At 41.7% G+C, this 21,258-nt stretch overlaps 1 protein-coding gene across 1 annotated transcript in view; it reads right to left on the bottom strand.

Moving 5' to 3' along the window:
* The window catches only part of Ryr3 (ryanodine receptor 3), a 376,321-nt gene that overhangs the window by 220,680 nt on the left and 134,383 nt on the right, over positions 1-21,258 (bottom strand). Inside the window, exons 17-21 of the mRNA XM_033765294.1 lie at positions 20,569-20,704; positions 18,204-18,299; positions 16,727-16,845; positions 9,208-9,341; positions 7,549-7,790 (exon numbers count right to left, since the gene is read on the bottom strand). Coding sequence (XP_033621185.1) covers positions 7,549-7,790; positions 9,208-9,341; positions 16,727-16,845; positions 18,204-18,299; positions 20,569-20,704 — 727 coding nt within the window. The remainder of the gene's footprint in view (positions 1-7,548; positions 7,791-9,207; positions 9,342-16,726; positions 16,846-18,203; positions 18,300-20,568; positions 20,705-21,258) is intronic.

Genomic DNA, 21,258 nt, shown 5'->3' with positions numbered 1-21,258 from the left:
GCGAATGTCCAAATGATTTAGAAGGGTTCTGCAACCAATATTCAAATAAGATGCAGATCCTTCTGACTGCTCTGTAGTGAGGCGGCACAGGGGATGGAAGGAGCCTCTGTGTTACACAGGTGTGAATTTAATCTCAACTCTATACTGCTACATGAATCTAGGCCTGTGATTCTGTTAGAGGCTCAGTTTTCCCATATGTAAAATGGGCACAGTCATATCCACAGTGAATCTGTGAAGACAGTTACTCATAGGGATGATTGTTCTTCCTATGACATTGATGAAACAAGTGACTGATGGCCTCTGTGAGCTCCTAAGGCTGGATAGTGTAGCAGTTAAGTGGGATTTCTGGAACCAGTTTCACTGATCTTGAGTTCTGATTCTGTCCCAACTATGTGACTTTGGACAATTAACTTCTCTTTGTGTGCTCCAGTTTCCTTCTCTGTCCCGGGGAGATAATAATAATGTTTATCTAATAGCTTGCTGTGTTTTGAGTGCATTCTTCTAGACAGAGTTGTTAGAATAAGGTTTGTCACACTAACCCAAAGCAAATGCTATTAACACTTTTGCTTATTAAATCCAAATCAGAATTATTAGGCTAATAGATGGGAAGCTTATCAGAACAAAGTAAAAAATAGTATCTTTCTTAAGATCTGGAAAAGCAAAATATGGAAAACTGTGGCATTGAGGGCTGAGTCAAAATGGTGATTTAAAATTTACTCCCTTTATGAATGACAGTGGTAACAAATACACTCTCACATATGTTGGGTGTATTTGACCCTTTCAGAACAATCATCAGAAATGGGATACTGTACAGTAAAAAGAAAACTTGTTTCAAAAAGTTTTTCTTAGATCAGCCTCAACTGCTTTTTAAGGAACTCTAAATAAACTTAGAGACCACAAACTTGGAGAGATTGGGAACTTTCACTGTCTCTGCCATTCTGACAAAGAAATGTCCCCTGGTCTAAAGTCTCAGATCCATCTATACCTTTAAAAGGCTTGGAAAAGCCACTCCAACCCTGGTGCTATATTTTAAATGTTTTTTTTTTCATTGAGTTTATTGGTACTTTTTAGGTATATAGTACAGTTACATTCATTATTAGGATCTTGTATCTTTACATGACAGATCTTGGTTCTCATTTTTTCCCCATACTCCTGCCCTCCCTTCATCCCCTCTACCCTCCCCTATTTATAAAGACTTGGTTTCCATTTTTTTCCTTTTTTCATTTCCCTTCTCCTACCTTTCCCACTTCCCCTACACCTTTAGCCCTTTTCTTTCTATTTCACATTAACGGTTACACAATTTGGATCTTATTTACACTTTTAGTTTTTCACACCAGAGAAACTATTGGGTATTTACACATGTGTGTCCTATTTATTTCACTTAAGAGTATGGCCTCAATAGGCACCCATTTTCCTATGAATGACTGAAGTTTCTCATTCTTTGCTATGGTTTAACTCTGGAGTGTCACCCTAAAGTCCACGTGCTAAAGGCACTGATGGGAAGGGTGGTAACTTTAAGCGGTGGGGCGTGGTGGGAGGCCTTAGGTCATTGGGGGCAGGCCCCCGAAAGGAACTGTGGGGCCCTGGTCTTTTCATCTCTCTCTCTGTCTTCTTTCCCGGTGATGAGAACAGTTTTTCTCCACCACATGCTACTACCATGAGTTACTGCCTCACCATAGCCAAAGCAATAGACTGAAGCTTCCAGATCTGTGAGCCAAAAGAAACCTCTCTTTATAAGTTGATTAGCTCAGGTATTCTCTTATAGCTCATGAACGCAACCACCATTTTAAGATAAAGGAAAAAGCCACTTAATCATATGCTTACATATCTTCAAATTCTCCCAAGGATATATGACTGTGGGATTTAATTTCCTTTGATGAGTAATGTAGCTAACTGGAAAACAATGGTGCTCAGCATTTCCATAGCCCTGGACACTGCAGAGTTTGGCATTACAATATAAACATAAATATTTAAGTAGTGGAATGTGAGAACAGCTAAAAATATAAAAATACTATTCTACAGCTACTCCTTGGATCTCCACACAGCAATGGGGTAGGAAGGCCCAAGTTGGCTGTGTTTGACCCATGAAGCAATAGCCAGGGTCTCCTTTTGATAGGGAGACAGGTAAGAGTTCCCTTGTTTAAATTTGACTGCAGAGCTAAATTATCTTGATGAGTCAGTTGTCTTAATAAATCAAGAAACACAGTTTTACTGCATTCGTTCACTGCCATATCAATTATTTCTTGGGAGAAGAGTTCCTCTGCTTCTTCCATTTCTGCAGGGGAAAAGCGATTAAAGGGAAGGGTTGGATTTGTTCCTCTGTGACACCGCCCTGTAGACAGTAGCAAACCATAGACTACTCTGAGCTGAATTCACTTCTAGCTGCTGTCCTGAAGGCCACAAGGAGCCCATGTCAGAAGAGCAATGTGATGCTTTCTCCAAAAAATCATTACTCCCAAAGGAAAGGTGAAGGGCCTGAGATGCCCTGGCTCCTCCTTGGGAGATCTGAAGAGGGCTGGTTTCTGTAGCTATGTCTGAAAGTGGCTTCACAGGCTTCTATGGCTCAAGACAAAATGAAAATATTAAGGCTATTCTTCTACTTGAAGAGGAAAACATTCATTCATACCCCTAAGATATCACTTTGAAACTCCTTTGGCCATTCAGTTTGGGACTTGTGTTCACTTTGGGATTTGGATTCTTTATCCTGCTGGGTATCACAGATGTGGCGTTATAGTACTCAGGATCTGTTCTCCACAGCTACAGTGAACTTCACAGACAGTAAGGGCTGGAAAACCATATTTACTGGGTATCTAATGTGTGCCAGAGACCTCATATTCCGTATCTCATTTAAGTTTTGTAAGGCATATATGTATAATATATACTCATATATATTTTTACTCATACTTTTATTTTTTGAGATGAGATCTCACTATGTTGCCCAGGCTGACCTCAAATTACTGGGCTTAAATGACTTTCTGTCTTGGCCTCTGGGGTAGTGGAGGCTACAAGGGTATATAATGTCTGGGTACATTTAAACTTTGTCTGAAAAAAACTAAGTTTCCAAGAGGTTGTATAATTTGACTAAGGTCAGACAATCATAAACTGACAGACCCAGGATTCAAACACAGACATAACCACAAAGCTACTCTGTTTTTTCTTGACTCCACTGACAAAATGTTTGGAACATTGCAATTCTTTCCAACTACTGCTACTTCTATTCTACTTTCAAAAGGATGTTAAAGACCAGTTCAAATCAGTGGCTTAATTTATGTCTAGAGATAACTTCCAAGTTAACAGACCTGGACATTTAAATCTCAAGGAATAAAAGAAAAACTGTCATGACCAATTTCTAATATCTCTCCCTAATCACCTTCCATTCCTTCCTATAACAAGTTATAGGGTCATTTCCATTCCATTTCTTCATCAGACAATTACCCTTTTATCAGGTAGTCTAAAATTCATTGCTATCCTGGTGGGAATCATTATAGGAACTTATTTTTTTTCAGCTGGAGAACATGCTGACATTTACCTGCAGTGCTTTCTGCAAGATATATGCTTCCTGTGTGTTGTCTGGAGAAGTCAGAGTGTTGCTCAGACATAAGGAAGGTTCAGGCTTTCGTGAGAAAGAAAGGTATAAATCTTCTAGACACTGTTTTCTCCATGTCTCATCAGATGCTAGAAGAATGACGTCCCTGAGTGCATCTCTATGCCATTATATTACCAAGTTTGGGTAATGTTTAGAGCCGCAGTCAGCTACTGAAAAGCTGAAGTACTAGCCCTCTTCTCTCTTCAATTTCCCAGAGCCATTGCCAGTACTGGTCAGTGTGGGCATGGAGCATCCAATATGCTTGCTTTCAGAGCAAATAGGGTGGGAGGAATGGGAGCAGAGCAGAGCAATGCTATACTTTTGGGATGATACACAATTGGACAGGATGTTCAAGTCCTGAAATGAACAGATGGCAACCCTTCATGTCTACAAATGGATTCAGGGACTCAGTAAGTACCTCATGCACTGCTATAAAGGCTGGAAAAGACTATTTTTTTTTCCTTTGAGAAAGATTAGTTCCCCTTTGAAACAGAGACCACTTTCTTTACCAAAGGGTCTGAGTGTGGTTCATATTTCCTTAATTAACCTCCATGCAGAGTCCTCTTCAGGCATTCCCTGGGCTCCAGAGAACATGCCTGGGTTATGTCAATGAGATGGCTGGAGCTGGGTAGCCATGAGCAGGTAATGTAGAAATAACTTTCATAAATCAAGCATATATGTTCTGCCCCAGATTTAATCCTACCACACTTAGCAACTGCTGATGTATATAGGCATACTATATAGTTCCCACTCACAGAAGAAAACAATGTCTAGATTTGTATTATAAAGACAAAATCTTCCTTCATACTGGATTTAAGGAAGTATGTGTGTCCTGGTTGCTTATATTAGGAACACATAGCACAGATCCAGAGTCTTGCCATACCATTGGTAAGTGCATGCACATCCTGACAAGTGCTCAGCTTCATCCAGGTCCTGCCATATACCACGGGCCACATCCAAGGGCCCACCTGGAAAGGAACTACACAAATGCACAAGCAATGCCAGAGGCTCCCCCCGATACTGTTTATAAGTGCCTGGAGACCCTAGCCAGAAGTCTACACAGACATCAGGAACTGGGGTACACAGCCCCCAGCCAAAGTGCCCCCCCGATAATAGATAGGGGCCCAAGTGAGAGGCATACCTATCCTAAATGTGCACAGGCCCCAGCCAGAAGCCTGCCCAGACAACAGGTCAGCTCAGCTCAGGGATATAGGAGGCCACCATTCTAAACCTAGGAATTGGTGTACTGTAGAGCAGCAGAGTTAAGGCTGCTCAGTGGCCTGCTGAGAATTGAAGACCACTGGATGAACAAAAAGTTGTCTCAACAAAGGCACAGCAGGCTGTTATCTGTTGAAATGAGAAGACACGGAAATAAGTCTCAAAACCAGACTTCCAGATCACCTAAGGTAACTCTAAAGGGCAACCTGATAAAGGATACCAACATCCAACATCATATTAGTGGCCCAAAACCGAAAACTTTCATGCTAAAATCAGTAACAAGACAAGGATATCCACTGTCACCACTCCTGTTCAATATAGTTTGGAAACATTAGCCACAGCAATTAGACAAGAGAAAGAAATACAAGCAATAAAGATAGGAAAGGAAGAAGTTAAACTAACTATTTGCTGATGACATGATACTCTACATAGAAGACCCAAAAAGACTTCTAGACTTAATTGACAGATTCAGTAGAGTAGCTGGATAGAAGGCCAACACTAAAAAAAATCAATATCCTTCTTGTACACAAATAACAGAATCACTGAGAGAGAAATTAGAGAAACAATCCCTTTTACAATAGCATCCAAAAAAATGAAATATCTAGGAATCAATCTAATGACATAGCAAAAGACTTCTACACTGAGAACTACAACACTCTGAAAAAAAGAGATCAAAGAGGATATAAGAAAATGGAAAGACATCCCTTGTTCCTGGGTAGGAAAAACCAATACAGTGAAAATGGCTATACTTCCAAAAGTGTTATACAAATTCAGTGCAAACCCAATTGAAATACCAACAGCATATTTCACTGAACTAGAGAAAACAATCCAAAAATTCATTTGGAACCAGGAGACCTAGAATAACAAAGCAATTCTAGGCAACAGAGACACAGCAGGGGGTGTCACAATCCCCAACTTGAAACTATACTACAAAGCCACTATGATAAAAACAGCATGGTTCTGGCAAAGAAACAGACCTGAGGATCAGTAGAATAGATTAGAAGATGCAGAAACAACTCCAGAAATACTCAGCTACCTCATCTTTGACAGAGGAGCCAACTTATCCTTATTGGAGGAAAGACAGCCTCCTTAATAAATGGATTTCAACTTGCCAAAGATTAAAACTAGACCCCTATCTTTCACCATGCACTAAACTAAAATCAAAATGGATCAGTGATATAAATATTAAAACAGAAACACTAACCTTGTTGGCAGATAAGTTAGGTAGAATTCTTGAAGACATTGGTGTAGGAAAATACTTTATACACAAATCTCCAGTAGCACAGGAACTAGCAAAAGGAATCAACAACTGGGATCTCATCTTTTAAAAAAGTTTCTGCACTGCAAGAGAAACCACCAACAGAGCTAAGAGATAAGCTGCAATGTGGAAAAAAGTTTTTACCAGCTGTTCCTCAGACAAAGATCGACTATCCAGAATATATAAAGAACTCAAAAAATCAGGTCCCCTAAATTCATAAAACCAATTGAAAAATAAGCATCTGAAATGAACAGACATTTCTCAGACAAACAAGTAAAAACAGCAAATAAACATATGAAAAATGTTCAACATCACTGGTCATTCGAGAGATGCAGATGAAAACAACACTGAGATTCCACCTTACCCCCAAAAGAAGGGCTGCTATAAAGAAATCAACCAATAACAAATGCTGGCAGAGTTGAGGGGAGAAAGGAACCCTTCTCCATTATTGGTGGGAGCACAGACTGGTGCAACCATTATGGAAATCAATATGGAGATACCTCAAATAACTAGGATTAGAAGTCCCAATTGACCTGGCTATTTCTCTGCTGGGTATCTTCCCAAAAGAATTAAAAGAATCATGCCACAGTGATATATCCTCACCCATATTTATAACGGCACAATTTGTAATAACTAAAATGCTGAGATTCCACCTTACCCCAGAAGGAATGGCTGCTATCAAGAAATTAACCAATAGCAAATGCTGGTGGGGTTGTAGGGAGAAAGGAACCCTTCTCCATTGTTGGTGGAAGTGCAACCGCTGTGGAAATCAATATGGAGATACCTTAAAAAACTAGAATTAGAGGTCCCATTTGACCCAGCCATCCCTCTGATGGGTATCTTCCCAAAATAATTAAAAGAATCATACCACTGTGATATACACACACCCATGTTTATAGCGGCACAGTTTGTAGTAGCTAAAACTTGGAAAGAGCCCAACTGCCCATCAGCTCAAGACTGGAAAAAGAAGATGTGGTTTTTCTATAAAATGGAGTACTACTCAGCCATAAAGAACAAGAAACTAGAGGCATTTATAGCTATAAGGATGCATATTGAGGCTACACTCTTAAGTGAAATAAATAGGACATGCGTGTAAATACTGAATAGTTTTTCTGGTGTGAAAAACTAAAAGTGTAATCAGATTGTATAATTGATAATGTGAAATAAGAAGAAAAGGTCTAAAGGAGTAGGGGAAGTGGGAGATATAGGGCAAAAGAAAGAAAGGAAAAGAAAAAAATATGAGAAAAGGAAAAAATGGAAAGAAAGTCTTTGTAAATAGGGAGGGGTGGAGGGGGTGAAGGGCAGACAGGGGTATGGGGAAAAAATAAGGACCAAGATACATCATGTAAATGTACAAGATGCCAATGACGAATGTAACTCTCCCATATACCTAAAAAGTACCAATAAACTTAATGAAAAAAAAAAAAAAAAAGAATATGAGGTCCAGGAAGAGAGGGAGGGGCTGATGCTCTTGAAAGGTACTCACCTGACCAGAGATGAAGTCCATCAAAGCCATAGGAGTATAGGTCATCACCAACACCGTTGCCTCCCCATCCTTCCCCTCCTCCTGGGTAAGGGGCGTAGCCTGAGGAGGAGGCCCAGCCTACCCGTAGGTGTGTAGGCTCTGCTGTTAGGAAGGGGTCCACTTGGTCGATAATTAGCTCAAAGTACCATTTCTTGTACTGGGCTGAGCCTTCAGCAACTCCCAGGAAGATGTTTGGCCGAATACTGAAAATTAAAAATGGGACAGGTGTCGTCTTCAGATGTTCAACAGCTGAAAAAGCAAGTTGGACCAGATCCAATAGGAAGCACTGGCTCAGTTAAGCCTGGAGAAAGAGCAATTTTGTGTTTTTTGCTATTGCTTAAGTGTGTAAAAATCTTACAGCCTTCAACATTTGGTCAAATTTTTAGTGGGAGGGGTCAGGACATCTTTAATTCCATTATAACACAGAAAGCGTTTTTCTTTAAATATTCCATTCAAGGGAACAAGTTTATTGAGCACCAACCATGGGTGACTGTGCTAAAAATCTTATATAGAGTTGTATGATTACAAATCTTTGTGTCTTTCTGTAAGTGAAAGAAATAAATTATACAAGTTCCATCTTCCGGCAAATTGGTTTTAAGCGCCCTCATTTTCAAAACAGTAGCTTTGTCCTCTAAGCATTATTAGTACTAATGGCCTCTTCAAAGCATTAAGAAGTCACTATTAGGCAACTTGTTAAGGGCAAGAGGTTTTCATATGGCCCATAAAGTGGTTAAAAGCTTGGGACAGACCACTTACAAAAAAAATATGTAGTTCCCTACCCAGTAAATAAAGGTGAGTCTCTCCTTTGCTTAGAAAATCCTAACAATCCTTAGAGGTTTTATTTGGAATCATACTCTTAGAGATGTGCTTTTCCTGGGCTGGGCTTTTGGGCTGTTTGGAGTGGACAAAGCAGACTGTGACAGAAGGGGAGGAGGTTTGCATGGTGCCTCAGGTCTGCAGGCTATGCTGTGCCTCCAAAGGAATGTGTCCCTTTTGCCTGTGGACTGAGGTGAAGGCTTAGGTAGAAAGAACCTAAGCCCTGTGCAGTCCAGGCCACAAGTTTACATTAATCACAAATGGTCACGAATGGGGACCAGTCAGCAAGAAAGGATCCAGCAGGGTCTGTGGTCTTCATCCTGGCCGTCACCGACAGCAGCTGGGTAAATGGCCATGTGTAAGAGGACACCTCCCCCCACAAAAAAAAAACCAAAACAAAAAACCAACCCAGCATCCACTTGGGGCATCCGTTCTATTAAGGGATCTTAGAAAACAACTGCACATCAAAATAAATATGAATATTTTATGAAGAAGTTATAAGATGTGCATTCGTGTTTAAAATAAAACATGGCAGTTCACTTCAGACTAACTTCTGCAGCCCTAGGTAGTAAAAATACTCTATCTTCAGCAACTTCAAGAGAAAAGCTTGAAAAACTGCTCAAGGGGTGGAGTAGAAGACCTCAGGCATAAAATGTGCACATTTGCCTAGTCTTTGCTTGTACTGCCATGAAAACTACTGGCTCGTAATTCTGTAGTTCTATTTCTATCAGCTCTATCTTTGTTGCTAGAAGACAAGATCAACAGAACATACTTGACATTTAGACTGATGTTGGGTGGCCTTACCTGGTCACATCATTAATTAGCCGTGTCTGCAGGAGCAGATTTCTCCGGGGCAGTAAGTTGTCACAGATCAGGTTTTGGTTGGCTCTTACTGCAACCCCATTGCAAAGACAGAGTGAGCACAGGACATCCAGAACCTGCAGCAGCACATAGTTATCAAACGTCAGGACTCCTAGGGTCCTGCTGGGCAGGATCTCTGACCACTACACGGGAAGGAAGGATTTTGGCTAGGGGATAGGTGGAGAACCAGCTCAGAGATAGGGGGCCCTTGTCCCCTTTGCCCAGCATCAGTCTCTTAGGGAAAGTATGCCCAGCTTCCTTCTAGATGCCTTGCCCTAGTCTTCTGTCCTGCCCGTCCAAGCTGCACACCACCATGGTCACTGTTCTCACAGTGGGAAGAGCTTGAACCCTGAAGTCCTAAGGTCAAAAGTAGGCTGTGGGGAGGCATCAAAGGCACAAAATTCAGGCCCCACTCACTCTGAGTAATGTAAATGTAGGGAAAGGGATAAGGGACCCTTCAGAGGCCTCAAACTGAAGCTTCAGCCCCCATCCCCACCAGCCCTGACTCCCTCCCTTTCCATTTGGCACTGAAAACTCAGAAAGCCCTCAAGGAACAGTCACTTAGACTCCCACTGGCCGAAAAGTCTTTGTACAAATCAGGCATTGGAACCTCACATGATAGTTCAAATTCTTGGTCTTGGATCTCTCACTGTGATAGCAGCAACACTCATTAGGATATTCTTAAATTCCTAGAAATTAATATGCAAACTATTTCACCTGCTGTCCTCATCCCATCTGGACAAAGCAAACCTGCAAGAGCCCAGGTGGCCCATGAATCTGACAGATCATCACCAAGCTGCTCCTGCTGTTATTTCCAGCTGCCAGGAAGCAAGAAAGGTCCCTGCCTCCTCCTCCTGCTGGCTGCTGTCTCAGCCACTCTGTCTCATTGTGCCTTGTTCTCTTTCATTGAGATTTTGTGTTCAGGCCATAGCAGAGCAAACTATGCTGGGTCAGGCACTATTCTTCTCTCTTTCCTTCACAGGAGGTACGTACAAACAGCAGTCGATAAACAACAGCCGTGAACCGACAGGCTGCACCAACAGGGAGGTGCGCAGCCACATTTCAGACTTCCAAAGTGGCCATGGAAGACTCCATGCTTAGTGGGGTTGGGTAACTTCAGGATGCTGGTAGCATTTGTGTCCTTCATTCTCACAAACCAATTTTCCGCCTGACTCCCTGAATGTCAATTTTGTTTCAGATAAATACAAAGCATGTTTATGGGACAAGGAGAAAAGAATCCCAAAGGCAGTTTTATGAAGGACTCTTACTCCACAAAATATATCAATTGGAGAAACCTGAAATCCAAATGATAATTTTTTATTCTAAGAAAAGTCATAGATGACCAGGAAATTACATACTTTTCATCCAGCCTATCACAGATTTCTATCTGTTTTGCCTTAGAGTGATGGCTGCTGGAGTCTAGCTGTTACAGCCAGGGGAAAAGCAGAGCTTGATCCACACACAGTAAAAATAGCAGAGAGAAAAATGCTCTATGGAGGGCACAAAGCTTAACAGCAATGCCTCACCTACAAATAAATGATGCCACAAAGAAGCACAGGGGGCATTGTTTAGGCTCTTAGAAGGCATTTCTTAGTGTAAAACTGGGCAACAGGAACAAACTTTCTCTTCGGAAAATATTTAGATAAATTCATTTAAAAGAGAAGGGAGTGTAGACAGGACTACTCTACCACAGAGGCACCCAAGCATGGTGCCTTAACAGGTTACCCACAACTTCTGAGGAGGGCATATCCCAGGCCTCCGGAAAGCTCAGCTGGTGCAGCAGATGCTGCTGACTGCTTGCCAGACCTGCTTCCTTCTCCTCTGGAGCCCAGGATGAGGCTGCATTTCCCAGGCTCCATTGCAGGCATGTGGGGCTGAGTTCTGGCTCAGGGGAAGTAGCTGGATATGATGTCCTGAAAATTCTCTTGCAGAGTGCTTCGTGTGTGTGCTCTCTCCTCTGTGGGTGTAGGACTCCAACAAAGGGTTCTGCTGGATTTGGTGGCACACGCCTGTGATCACAGCACTCTGGGAAGCTGAGGTAGGAGGATGGCAAGTTTGAGCTCAGCAGAGTGATGTGATGAGACCCTTTCTCAAAAAAGAATCTATCTATCTATCTAATCTATCTATCTATCTATCATCTATCTCCTGGTTGCAATTCCTAGTACTATTAAAAAAAATTCAGACCTAAGGGTCTCACTAGACCAGTGATAGTAAAACTTTTAGAGCTTTCAATGATACAAACAGCTTGCTGTGGCATGTGTGCCACAGGTTCACCACCACTGCTCTACACCATCTCTTGGATCCTGCTCACAATTCAGATGCTCAGCACCCCCATCCTGACCAAATCAGAGCCTTCTGCGAACACAAACTCAAGCTCTCCAGGAGATTTCCTGGCACATTATGGCCATGAAGCCCTGCAGGTAGAGGACATGCGTCTCTAAAGGAGGAAAAGGAATGGAGTCCTGCCACTGACGGGCCTCAGACTGAGCCAAGAGCAAAAATAAAACTGTGCACCAAGTCACTGAGAACATGGGGCTCTCTGTCTTAGGAAGCCGGCTTCCCTGATTGGTGCTCATTCATGGAGCTCATTTGCTTCCTGTTGTCACTGTTGTCCTCAATGATACCACAGTTCATTCGATAGCTTTCACTGTGCTCTGCTCTAGTCTCTATCCTAAGCACAGGCTTAGGTGGGCACTCCACTTTAAAGATAAGAAGTACATATTGTATGTCAATTAAAGCAATGTTTGGCTGTTGCATTTTGCCCTTAATTTTTGTTTGTAAAAAACTGTGTATTTAAGAATCTAACGACATTCTCATGTTTAAGTCCCATATTTGAAAAAAATGGATGTTTTATAGCTTCTGGGGAACAGATTTTCCTTAACCCTGCAGAAGAGAACCAAGTGGCTGGGAATGCTTTTAATCTTGCTGTGGCTGTCTGGAAACTCAACTGGTTTCTGCAGGTAACGGAGCAACTGTGTGGGACTAAGACTTTGAGTTTGCTTACATTCCTCCTGCTCCCCCAACCTAAGCTACACTTGACTCTGATTTACTCTTTGTGAGGACCAATTATTATTTTACCTACTTATATATTTTTTTACCTATATATTCACCTATATTTGGCTCCAAATCCTTATGGAACAAAGAAGACAATTAAAAAAAATTATCTGTGGCAACTTAGACCAGATATGGAGTAAGTCGGTTGGGGGTGGGGCAAGTAGATGGGTATGTTTTGTTTTCATTAATAAAAGCTTGGGCAATTCCTATAGTTTTTAGCAATTATTCTTTTCATCAAATAATAAGATCAGTGTAAGGCATCTGTCCTGTGGCACGAGGCCCACACATATATGTATATGTGAGCAGCTGTCAATTCAAGATGAGACCACAGCGGGTTCTGGTTTTGCTTATTTTTTTCTTTTTATTCATTTGTTAAACCTGTGATAGGCGTGTATGATCACCTGCACTGTGAAACACCCGAGTTTGTCACCGTGAGGATTACAAGAAGGATCTCTACTACGAAAGAACTTCCACGGGGGGAGAGAAACACATGTGTGAAAATTCCTAGAATGAAAGGCAGATTGGAACAACCATTAAAATAAAAACAAATTATTTAAGGCTAGAAGAGAGACCAATTTCAACTGGGACCAGAAGAATCTTCCTGGAGCCAGTGGCATAAAGGCAGGTAAAAATTTCAATTTATTTTTTAATTGGTCAGAGAAGAATTTTGACGGGTCATGAAGAAGGGGTAAGAAAGTACTGAAGAACTGGCTCAAATCAGTTCACAGAAAGGTCAAAGCGCAGAGGGCATTTAGAATGTGGGGAGTGGGCCCTGCAGCGCACTCCCGTCCTCTTCTCTCTAAAAACTATGTTCCTTCTCTACATCATTCTGAGTTCAAATTTGAACATGCTTTAGATGAACTGTAATGCTTCCCATTGATGTGACGTAGCTGGCAATTTAAGTATCTTAGAGAACAATGTGAAACAGGAAGAAAAGGACTAAAGCTGTAGGGGAAGGATAGGCAATAGGAGATAAAGGAAAAGAAAAAAATATGAGAAAATGAAAAAATGAAAAAACAAAGTCTTTGTAAATAGGAAAGGGAGGAGGGGGTGAAGGGAGGACAGGGGTAAGGGGAAAAAATGAGAACCAAGACCTGTCATGTAAAGATACAAGATCGCAGTGATGAATGTAACTGTACTGAATACCTAAAATGTACCAATAAACTCATTGAGAAAAAAAAAGTATCTTAGAGAGAAAGTGGAGGTATAGTAATGGCCAGTCTTATATATAATTTTGATTCTAACCATGATTGGAGGTAGCATTGGTCAAAAAGGGATTCTCAAAACCACAAGATGTACAAACCCTTGTTAAAACTGCGATAACTCTGAAGACTACTTTGATGGATGACAAAGGCCCTTAAACATCAGTAATTTATCATATGAAAATGCCTTCTAACTGTGGACTTCTCACTACAAAGAGTTTTGTATTGAGATAACTATAAAAATAAAAACACAGAATTAAACATATTTTCTTAGGATAGTTAAACTCTGAAGAATAAACTTTTGGTCCTCCACTGTCATTAGTGAGCTGTGTAGTCCCTGGGAAACCTTGACATCTCAAGGCCGAGAGCCTGCCCTTTTTTCTGCCTTTGAGGGTAAAAATAACAATGATGCTATTTCAGAGAGTATAATAAGGCTAAAAAGGGTGCACATGATCACTGGCCTTGGTTCCTGGCATTAGTTAAGAACAAAATAAATCTTAGTTGTCATCATCATTATTACAGTTTACAGGACTTTTGAGGTCCCCATGGTTCTAGAATTCTGCATATTTTGAGATACTGTCTTAGTGGAAAAATAAGTGAAAGGATCAGAAACTTCTGAAAACGGAGGACTGGAGAAAACAGCAACCTGAAAAGCAAGATATTTCACTGGCACTTCCCCAGCATGACAGACACTTGGTGATAAAAGTTTGGCTCACACTCGGCATGTTCATCATGAGACTAGCGCAGAGACACTGGTAATGACTTGAGCCTGAGTTTCTCTTTGGAAATAAAAATGATCAAACTGAATAATCTCTGCGGGAGGGTCTGGCTTCATGGCAAACCAGCCTCTGCCCCAAAAGATAAAAAGGAGCCATTCTTGAGGAGGTTTTTTGTATACCAGCAGTACCTGTCTCATTTTGACAACACTGTCAGAAGCTCTCAAGCACTGCCTTGGCTCTGAGGAGACTGAAGACTCCCCCACTAACATACACAGTGTAGAGAGCACGTCAGTGTATAGGATGCAGAGAACATAACACCTCCCAAATAGAGTATAATGTCAGTGTGTTCCCAAGAGTGGAGAGTGACTTAATGTGTGAAACCTGATATGTAATCCCCCCAAGAGTGAAGTGTGACATCTAATCAAACAAATCCTATGCCCTGTGACACCCTGTGACACCCTACAGCACCCTATGATATGTGAAGTGATAAGCCCGAACCAGTGCCACAGACCCCCAGTTAGAATGGTATAAAAGAGGAAGTGCAGAAGACCAGCTCGTTCCACTCGGACGCCCGAGACAGTCCGACACTCTGACAGACGAGACATCAGAAGCCTGCTTGGAGTGTATCCCTGGATCAACGCGGAGGCAACCGGATCGAACACCGCAATCATCAGGAAAGGAGAAACAAAGTTGTGCTCCTTGACTTGTGCAGGTATAGAGAGTGGCAACCAGTGGGTATCAATGAACATGTTTGATGTGTGACATATATAAAAAAATATATAAAAATCTAGTTGGCAACTACTACTGTCTCGACCTCCAGTTAGTGCACACTCCTGCTCGTGACACACAGGCAGAGAATCAGGTCAGGTATTGATTTCTAGGCCGCAGCTTTCTCAACTGTGGGGTGCACCGAACAGTGGTCAACTTGCCCCCAAGTGACAGCCACATAATGTGTTGTGACCTGTGGCTGAAGGAAGTCATAAGAAAGCTGGTTATTTATGAAGCAAATTATGTGGCATCATATGACACACAGGCAGATTATCAGGTCAGGTATTGATTTCTAGGCCGCAGCTTTCTCAACTGTGGGGTGCACCGAACAGTGGTCAACTTGCCCCCAAGTGACAGCCACATAATGTGTTGTGACCTGTGGCTGAAGGAAGTCATAAGAAAGCTGGTTATTTATGAAGCAAATTATGTGGCATCATCATAGAAAAGCCCCCAAGGCAAGAAAATGGGAACCACTTTCCTTCAATGAGATGGGAACCTCTTTCTTCCTCTTACATCTGTCTGTACATCAAGGCTCATGCCATGTGTTGCTTACGAGCTTATCTGTAATTCTTACTATATTTTTCAGACAAGAAGGAACATGTTGGAACATAGAAAAGTTGTACCAGCCTTGTGCCTGCTTTTGATTTACTACATTTGAGAAAGCAATTACAGACCCCACATATTTCTTTCTCCACTTTGCCAAGCAATTTCATAGATTCTGAGAACCATGGCTTTTCTGCTTCCCAAGGATGTTGCATATCACGCAGTCAGTACTGCAAGTCTCATTCTCCTTGCATCAGTGAGACACGTCTCAAAATATCTGGCTCCCCCAAATGATGGCAAGAGAGAAGACCAGGGGTCATGTACCCTCCAGGCTGCAAAGGCACAGCTGCTCTCCCTGATGCCTGGCTATACCGTTGCTCTTGGAATACCTTCCTCAGCCTTCAAGTACTTCACCTGCCCACTAATTATTTAATACAATAGTCTCCATTTATGGCTCATGTGTGAGGGGTCAAGACAAAACTCACCAGATTTTAATGGACTTTTTCCCCACAGATCATTGTGTCTTAGAGCTATAATTTCATAAAAATAGATACATTACAATTATCAGGGAACTCAGAAATTGATACAGCATTCTACCTTCATGAGGGGGCAAAATTTCAATTTTATAGATGAAATAACTAAGGCCAAAGTCACACAGTTGTTTTATATTAAGGAGTGGAATCAGCATCTTTGGTCTTTTTGTTTACACGTATAGTATCTTTTACTTAACTTGGTTTGGCACATTAAATCTGATTTCATTTAGTAAGCACTCAAGTTACTATTTTAAATCTGGGATCTATATATCTTATTTTTACAGCTTAGCATTAATGATTTTCCTCCAAACTCTAGATTTTAGGGTAGGGAGCATCTTGTGCTGCTGGCCTTGTGCATGGCTCAGCCGAGGCTCACATGAGCTGCGTTTTAACAGCCAGTGATGATGAGCAGGGCCTAGGAAGCTGGAGGAAACCAGCGAGACCACCCATACTTAGTGTGGCTGGCTGGCTTGGAAGGTGCTTGGAGGCAAGAGAGGGCTTTTAGAATCCCAGTTTCCCAAGGTTTTACCAAAGCTCCAAAAGACTAGTCAGCATGCTCTCAGGAACTCACAATGTGGTGAAGTGCTTGGGGGGAAAAGTGGGTAAAGCTAATTACTTTTTGTGTTGTTCTTTTGACACCCACCTTGTGATTCCGTCCGTGTTTATCCAACAGAGAGATGATAGACTTGATGTGGCCTTCTGCTATCAGGTTTAAGGCTTCTGGGCTTTCAATCAAGATACAGTGCAAAACCTCTAAGATACCTACATGAACGCCACAAAAATATTATTTGGACATTAGATCATCCACAGAACTGACCATAATTTAGAAACCTGATAGTGGAAAGATCATTCTGTGGGAGAGAATATCATCAGTTATTTGAATCAATTAAATATTCCCAGTCAGAAGAGATGCAGTCATCCCTGGTAGATTCCCAGAGTCCCTAACAGCCAAGAAGCCTGTAATGTAGAGGTGAGTTTAATTCAGCACTAACTCCATATCCCTCTTCCTGGACAGACATGATTGTTGTATGTCAAAACATAGAGAAACAGCTGTAAAATGAAATTCTTCTGAATAATACTTCATTTAAATATCTATATTAAAATATAGACATGCTTTTACTATAAATTCTAAAGGTCATTCGAGCAATTCAGAAAATATTCTGGGTTTATTTTCAGAATAAGAATTTTTCTGGGAACCACCTCAGAAGTTACTTTTTATTTTTAAGTACACTAGTGTATCAAACAAAAGGTAAGCTCACAAAACAGTGACTGCTTTGCCTCCTTATCTTGGCACACTTTATGGTTTTCTACACTAAGTGAAAGCAGAAGGCAAACAAACTGGTGCCCCTATGGCCTGGTATTTGCAAAGGTAACACTACAACGAAACACAAAGGAAGCAACTGGCCAAGAGCCACATCAGTCTTATTAAGAAAGCTCCTCTTGATTCTGTTTTCTCTCAACATTTTCACAACTCACCCTGAAGTACAATCTAACTCCTGAGAGAAGGTGCTGAAGAAAAGAGAGGCTTAGGAACGTGGTGGGTGGTCCTTGGAGGGCCCTTCCCTTGGTAGGTCTGTTAGAGCTTCAGCCCTGCAGACTATGAGGAAAACATCAGACCTTTCAGCTTGGGGGACAAGGGAATACACCCGCCAAGAACACTCATCTTGTCAGAAGCTGAATGTGGTCATCAGTAATGGCTCTGATTCTTGGAAGGTCCTCAAAGAGGGTGATTCAGGGGCTGGATGAAGATTAGCTTACCTTTTTGCATGGTAATCCTTCAATTCTGCTTCTGACCAAAATAGGGCAACGTTGAATGGGGGTTTAGAAACCCAGAGAATAGGAGTTTGGTAGGATTTGGGTGATAAGGATCTCTAGGTAAGGGTTGCCTACCTTAATGGGCCTAAGGACTTAAGAAGGCACAACCCCAAAAATTAAACATAAAAGGAAGGACTGCAGAAATATGGGTTAAAGCTAGTAAATAAAAGTATATGGCTGTTGGGATATTTTAGGGATTGATTTCTTTCTGTTGAAATAATTTCTTAAGGATGTGACTTTGTTTTCATTTTTACAGAAAGAAAAAGATTCAACTTTTCCACTTAAGGGTTTCTGCAAGTTCTTACCTGAGGAAGATTCTAGTCTGTCCAATTTACTGATCAGCCAGTCAAGGTTATTGGAGAATTGAGCGCAGTTGTTTCTATTTCCACGAATGAGAGCAGCTGCAAAGAAGGAAAGGTTGGATTGTGTAGGTTAAAGGGCATCATGATTCACATAAACCCTGGAGCTACTGGATACAACACCTGCTTAGCAAATAAAGGGAATGGAACATCAGTACTACTATGCTTAGCCCTTTGAAATGATTCAATTTCTATATTTAGAAGAGTAAAATCTAACATTTACTCACTCAACAAGTGCTTCCAGAGAATCTGATATGTACTAGGCCCTGGTAAAATGCATTGCAGGGAACAGAACAATGAAGCAGCAGAGGCAGATTCTCTGACTTCATCAAATAAGGGGTAGAGGGCCAGAGATTTAGCTCAGTGGCTCTGCCGCCTGCCTTGCAAGCACAGGTCCTGAGTTTGATCCCTGGTACCAAAAAAAAAAAAAAAGCTGGGGCTAGAGCCAACAGACACATAAATTAATTATTTTAGATAGTGATAAGCAAGAATTTAATATTTGTGTTGTTACTGACTTTGGAACTCAACCTCGTCCAATGTTTTCTTAAATCTAGCCAGGGCCTTGCTGCCTTTAGTGCTAAAAGGAAAGCATCTCAGTTGACACAGCTGGAAGGATTAAACTAATAAATACTAGGAGCACCTAAGCATAAAATATCTGAAACGACAATGGTTCTCAAAGTGTGGGCCCTGGACCCGGAATATAACATCCCCTGAGAACCTGTTGGAAAGTTAAGTCCTCAGGACCTACCCCAGACCTACTGAAATGGCAACGCTTGATACGGGCCAGACATCTATGCTTTAACCAGCCTTTCTGCTGATTCTGATGCCTGTCTCCCTCTTCTTGTTTTATTTTGGTACTGGATATCAAACTCAGTACCTTGGTGTTGTGCCACTGAGCTACATCCCCAGCCCTGATGCCTGTTTATATTCTTGAAAACCACTGACATGTGATACTGCACAGAGAGGGCAAGAATGTGCTGTTATTATAGTTTTACCAATCTAGACCATGTAACCATTCCTCCATAGGGCCAAAACAGTGGATGTCAATCTGGAACAATTCCAGGTAGATGGAATAGCCCCAGGTACATTGCCTTCATGTGGCTGGTTTGTTGGGTTTAGGATTTCATTAAGGCTGATAAATGGTAATATTAGGATAAAGAAGTCCTCCTCCAGAGCCTCTGCTCTTCACCTTTAGAATCCATGGGGATGCCATTCGGGCTGAGCTCCTATACTGCTTTTCAGGTCAGCTGTAGTAAGTAGGATAAGTGCAAGAATTCTAGTCAGGCTATGGGGTTTCAGACCATAGCTCCACCACAAAGTAGAGGGGTAGTCTTGGGCTATGATCATCTCTGTGATCAGCTTTTTTTTTTTTGCCAGTCAAACAGAGGTAATAGCAATAACTACTCTCAAAGTATTGCTCTAAGAATCTAAATGATTTTCCATAGCTTGACAAAGACCAGCAAATGCCAGCCATTATTATTATAATACTACCAAGTTTAAACCACACCATTGCAAAGTACTGGAGTTCAAAGAGACTTTACAAAGTCACACAGTGATAATCCCATCAACCTAATCCCCAACATGAAGAACAGATCCGGGCTGATTTTTCTGGGCTTTCTTCAGGAGTCCTGGGTTTTCTAGGGGCTTCTCTCAGTGGGACACACACCTGCCTTGTCATCCTAGCTGACGTCTGCGCAACTCCTGGGGTGATCTTCTTGCCTACCCTATGCTGATGTCTTCCTGCTGCCTCCCTCCCACTGGCCATTAGCCCAGGCCTCAGGGATTGAGCCTTTGTAGCAGGCACCAGAGCATCACCTTACACCCAGGCTTGGGAGGAGAAAAGGTGGGTGCTAGAAAATTTTGTTCCTACCTTTTTCAAATCCCACCAACATGAAATAAATAACAGGCCAAAGCAGTGACAGCCAGGATTGACTAACAAGTAGACAAGGGAAAGGGCACAGAATTTAAAAGAATAAAATAGATGACATCTTTGCAAAAGTTTAGAACTGGAAGACTACAGGTGTGTCCTAGTTTTATTTCCTCATTTTAAACATAAGGAACTGAGGTTTAGAGAACCTAATTGTCAAGGTTTCATGGGTAGTTTGGCTTTTACTTTCACTTGTTTCTGACTTCTAGCTCTACGTTTGGAAGGTACGACAAGCTGCTAGTTAACAATGAACGACTGTGTTAGAACCAAATGATTAACAAAAAAGCTTCCAAGGAAGGGTGCCATGGGAGTGGTGGGCTCTCCTGTGTCCTTCCCGAAGACCCCCGGAGCCCTCCCCAGGAGAAGTGCTGCCTGCATACTCACCCAGGAGCTTGTACAGGAGGTTCAGAATTTCTTTCCAGGCCATGCTGCTCTCTTCTCTGGCAATCCCTGCAAAGTGGGCTACACTATTGTAGATATTTAAGCGATCAATGCAGTTTAACACCAGAGCCAACATTCCCTGAGGAGAGTGGAGGAAAAATTGAACATTCCAGAAGAAGAATGCAGCCTCCCCCCTTCCTCTTCCTCCTCTATCAGTCTTCTTGAAAAGCTGACAGTTCTAATATGCAAATAGCGCTTCACAGGGCCAGTTGAACCCCCGCAACCAAATATGCATCTTTATGCCTCAGAGACCTAAATAGCATCCATTCAGATAGTGAATCAGCAGTCCCCTGTGATGGGGTGGCCCCCACGTGCTGTGTTTATAACTCGCCCCAAGGACATACTGAGGAAGAGGAAACATGAATACATCTCACCAAAGTTTGCTCTGTGTCTGATGGGAAGTGATTCTGACTCACTTGGAAATAATGCTGCATATAGTGCCCATTTTTCTCTTAACTCTCAAATAAGCTTAAGAAATTTCATTCAGGTGCAGAACCACACTTGATCCCTCCTCCCACTTCTCCCCACCTAAAGATGGGATTTAGAGACAATAAAACCAAAGAGCATTTTCAACTACTTTTCCAGCTAATTTATAGTACAAGACACCCAGTAAATACATCTCTGCCTAGATGC

Source organism: Fukomys damarensis, unplaced genomic scaffold (assembly GCF_012274545.1).
Source record: "Fukomys damarensis isolate Sample0158 unplaced genomic scaffold, DMR_v1.0_HiC HiC_scaffold_17, whole genome shotgun sequence".
Classification (NCBI taxonomy): Eukaryota; Metazoa; Chordata; class Mammalia; order Rodentia; family Bathyergidae; genus Fukomys; species Fukomys damarensis.
The sequence above is the reverse complement of the archived record's forward strand: the minus strand, read 5'-3'. Positions and strand labels throughout refer to the sequence as shown.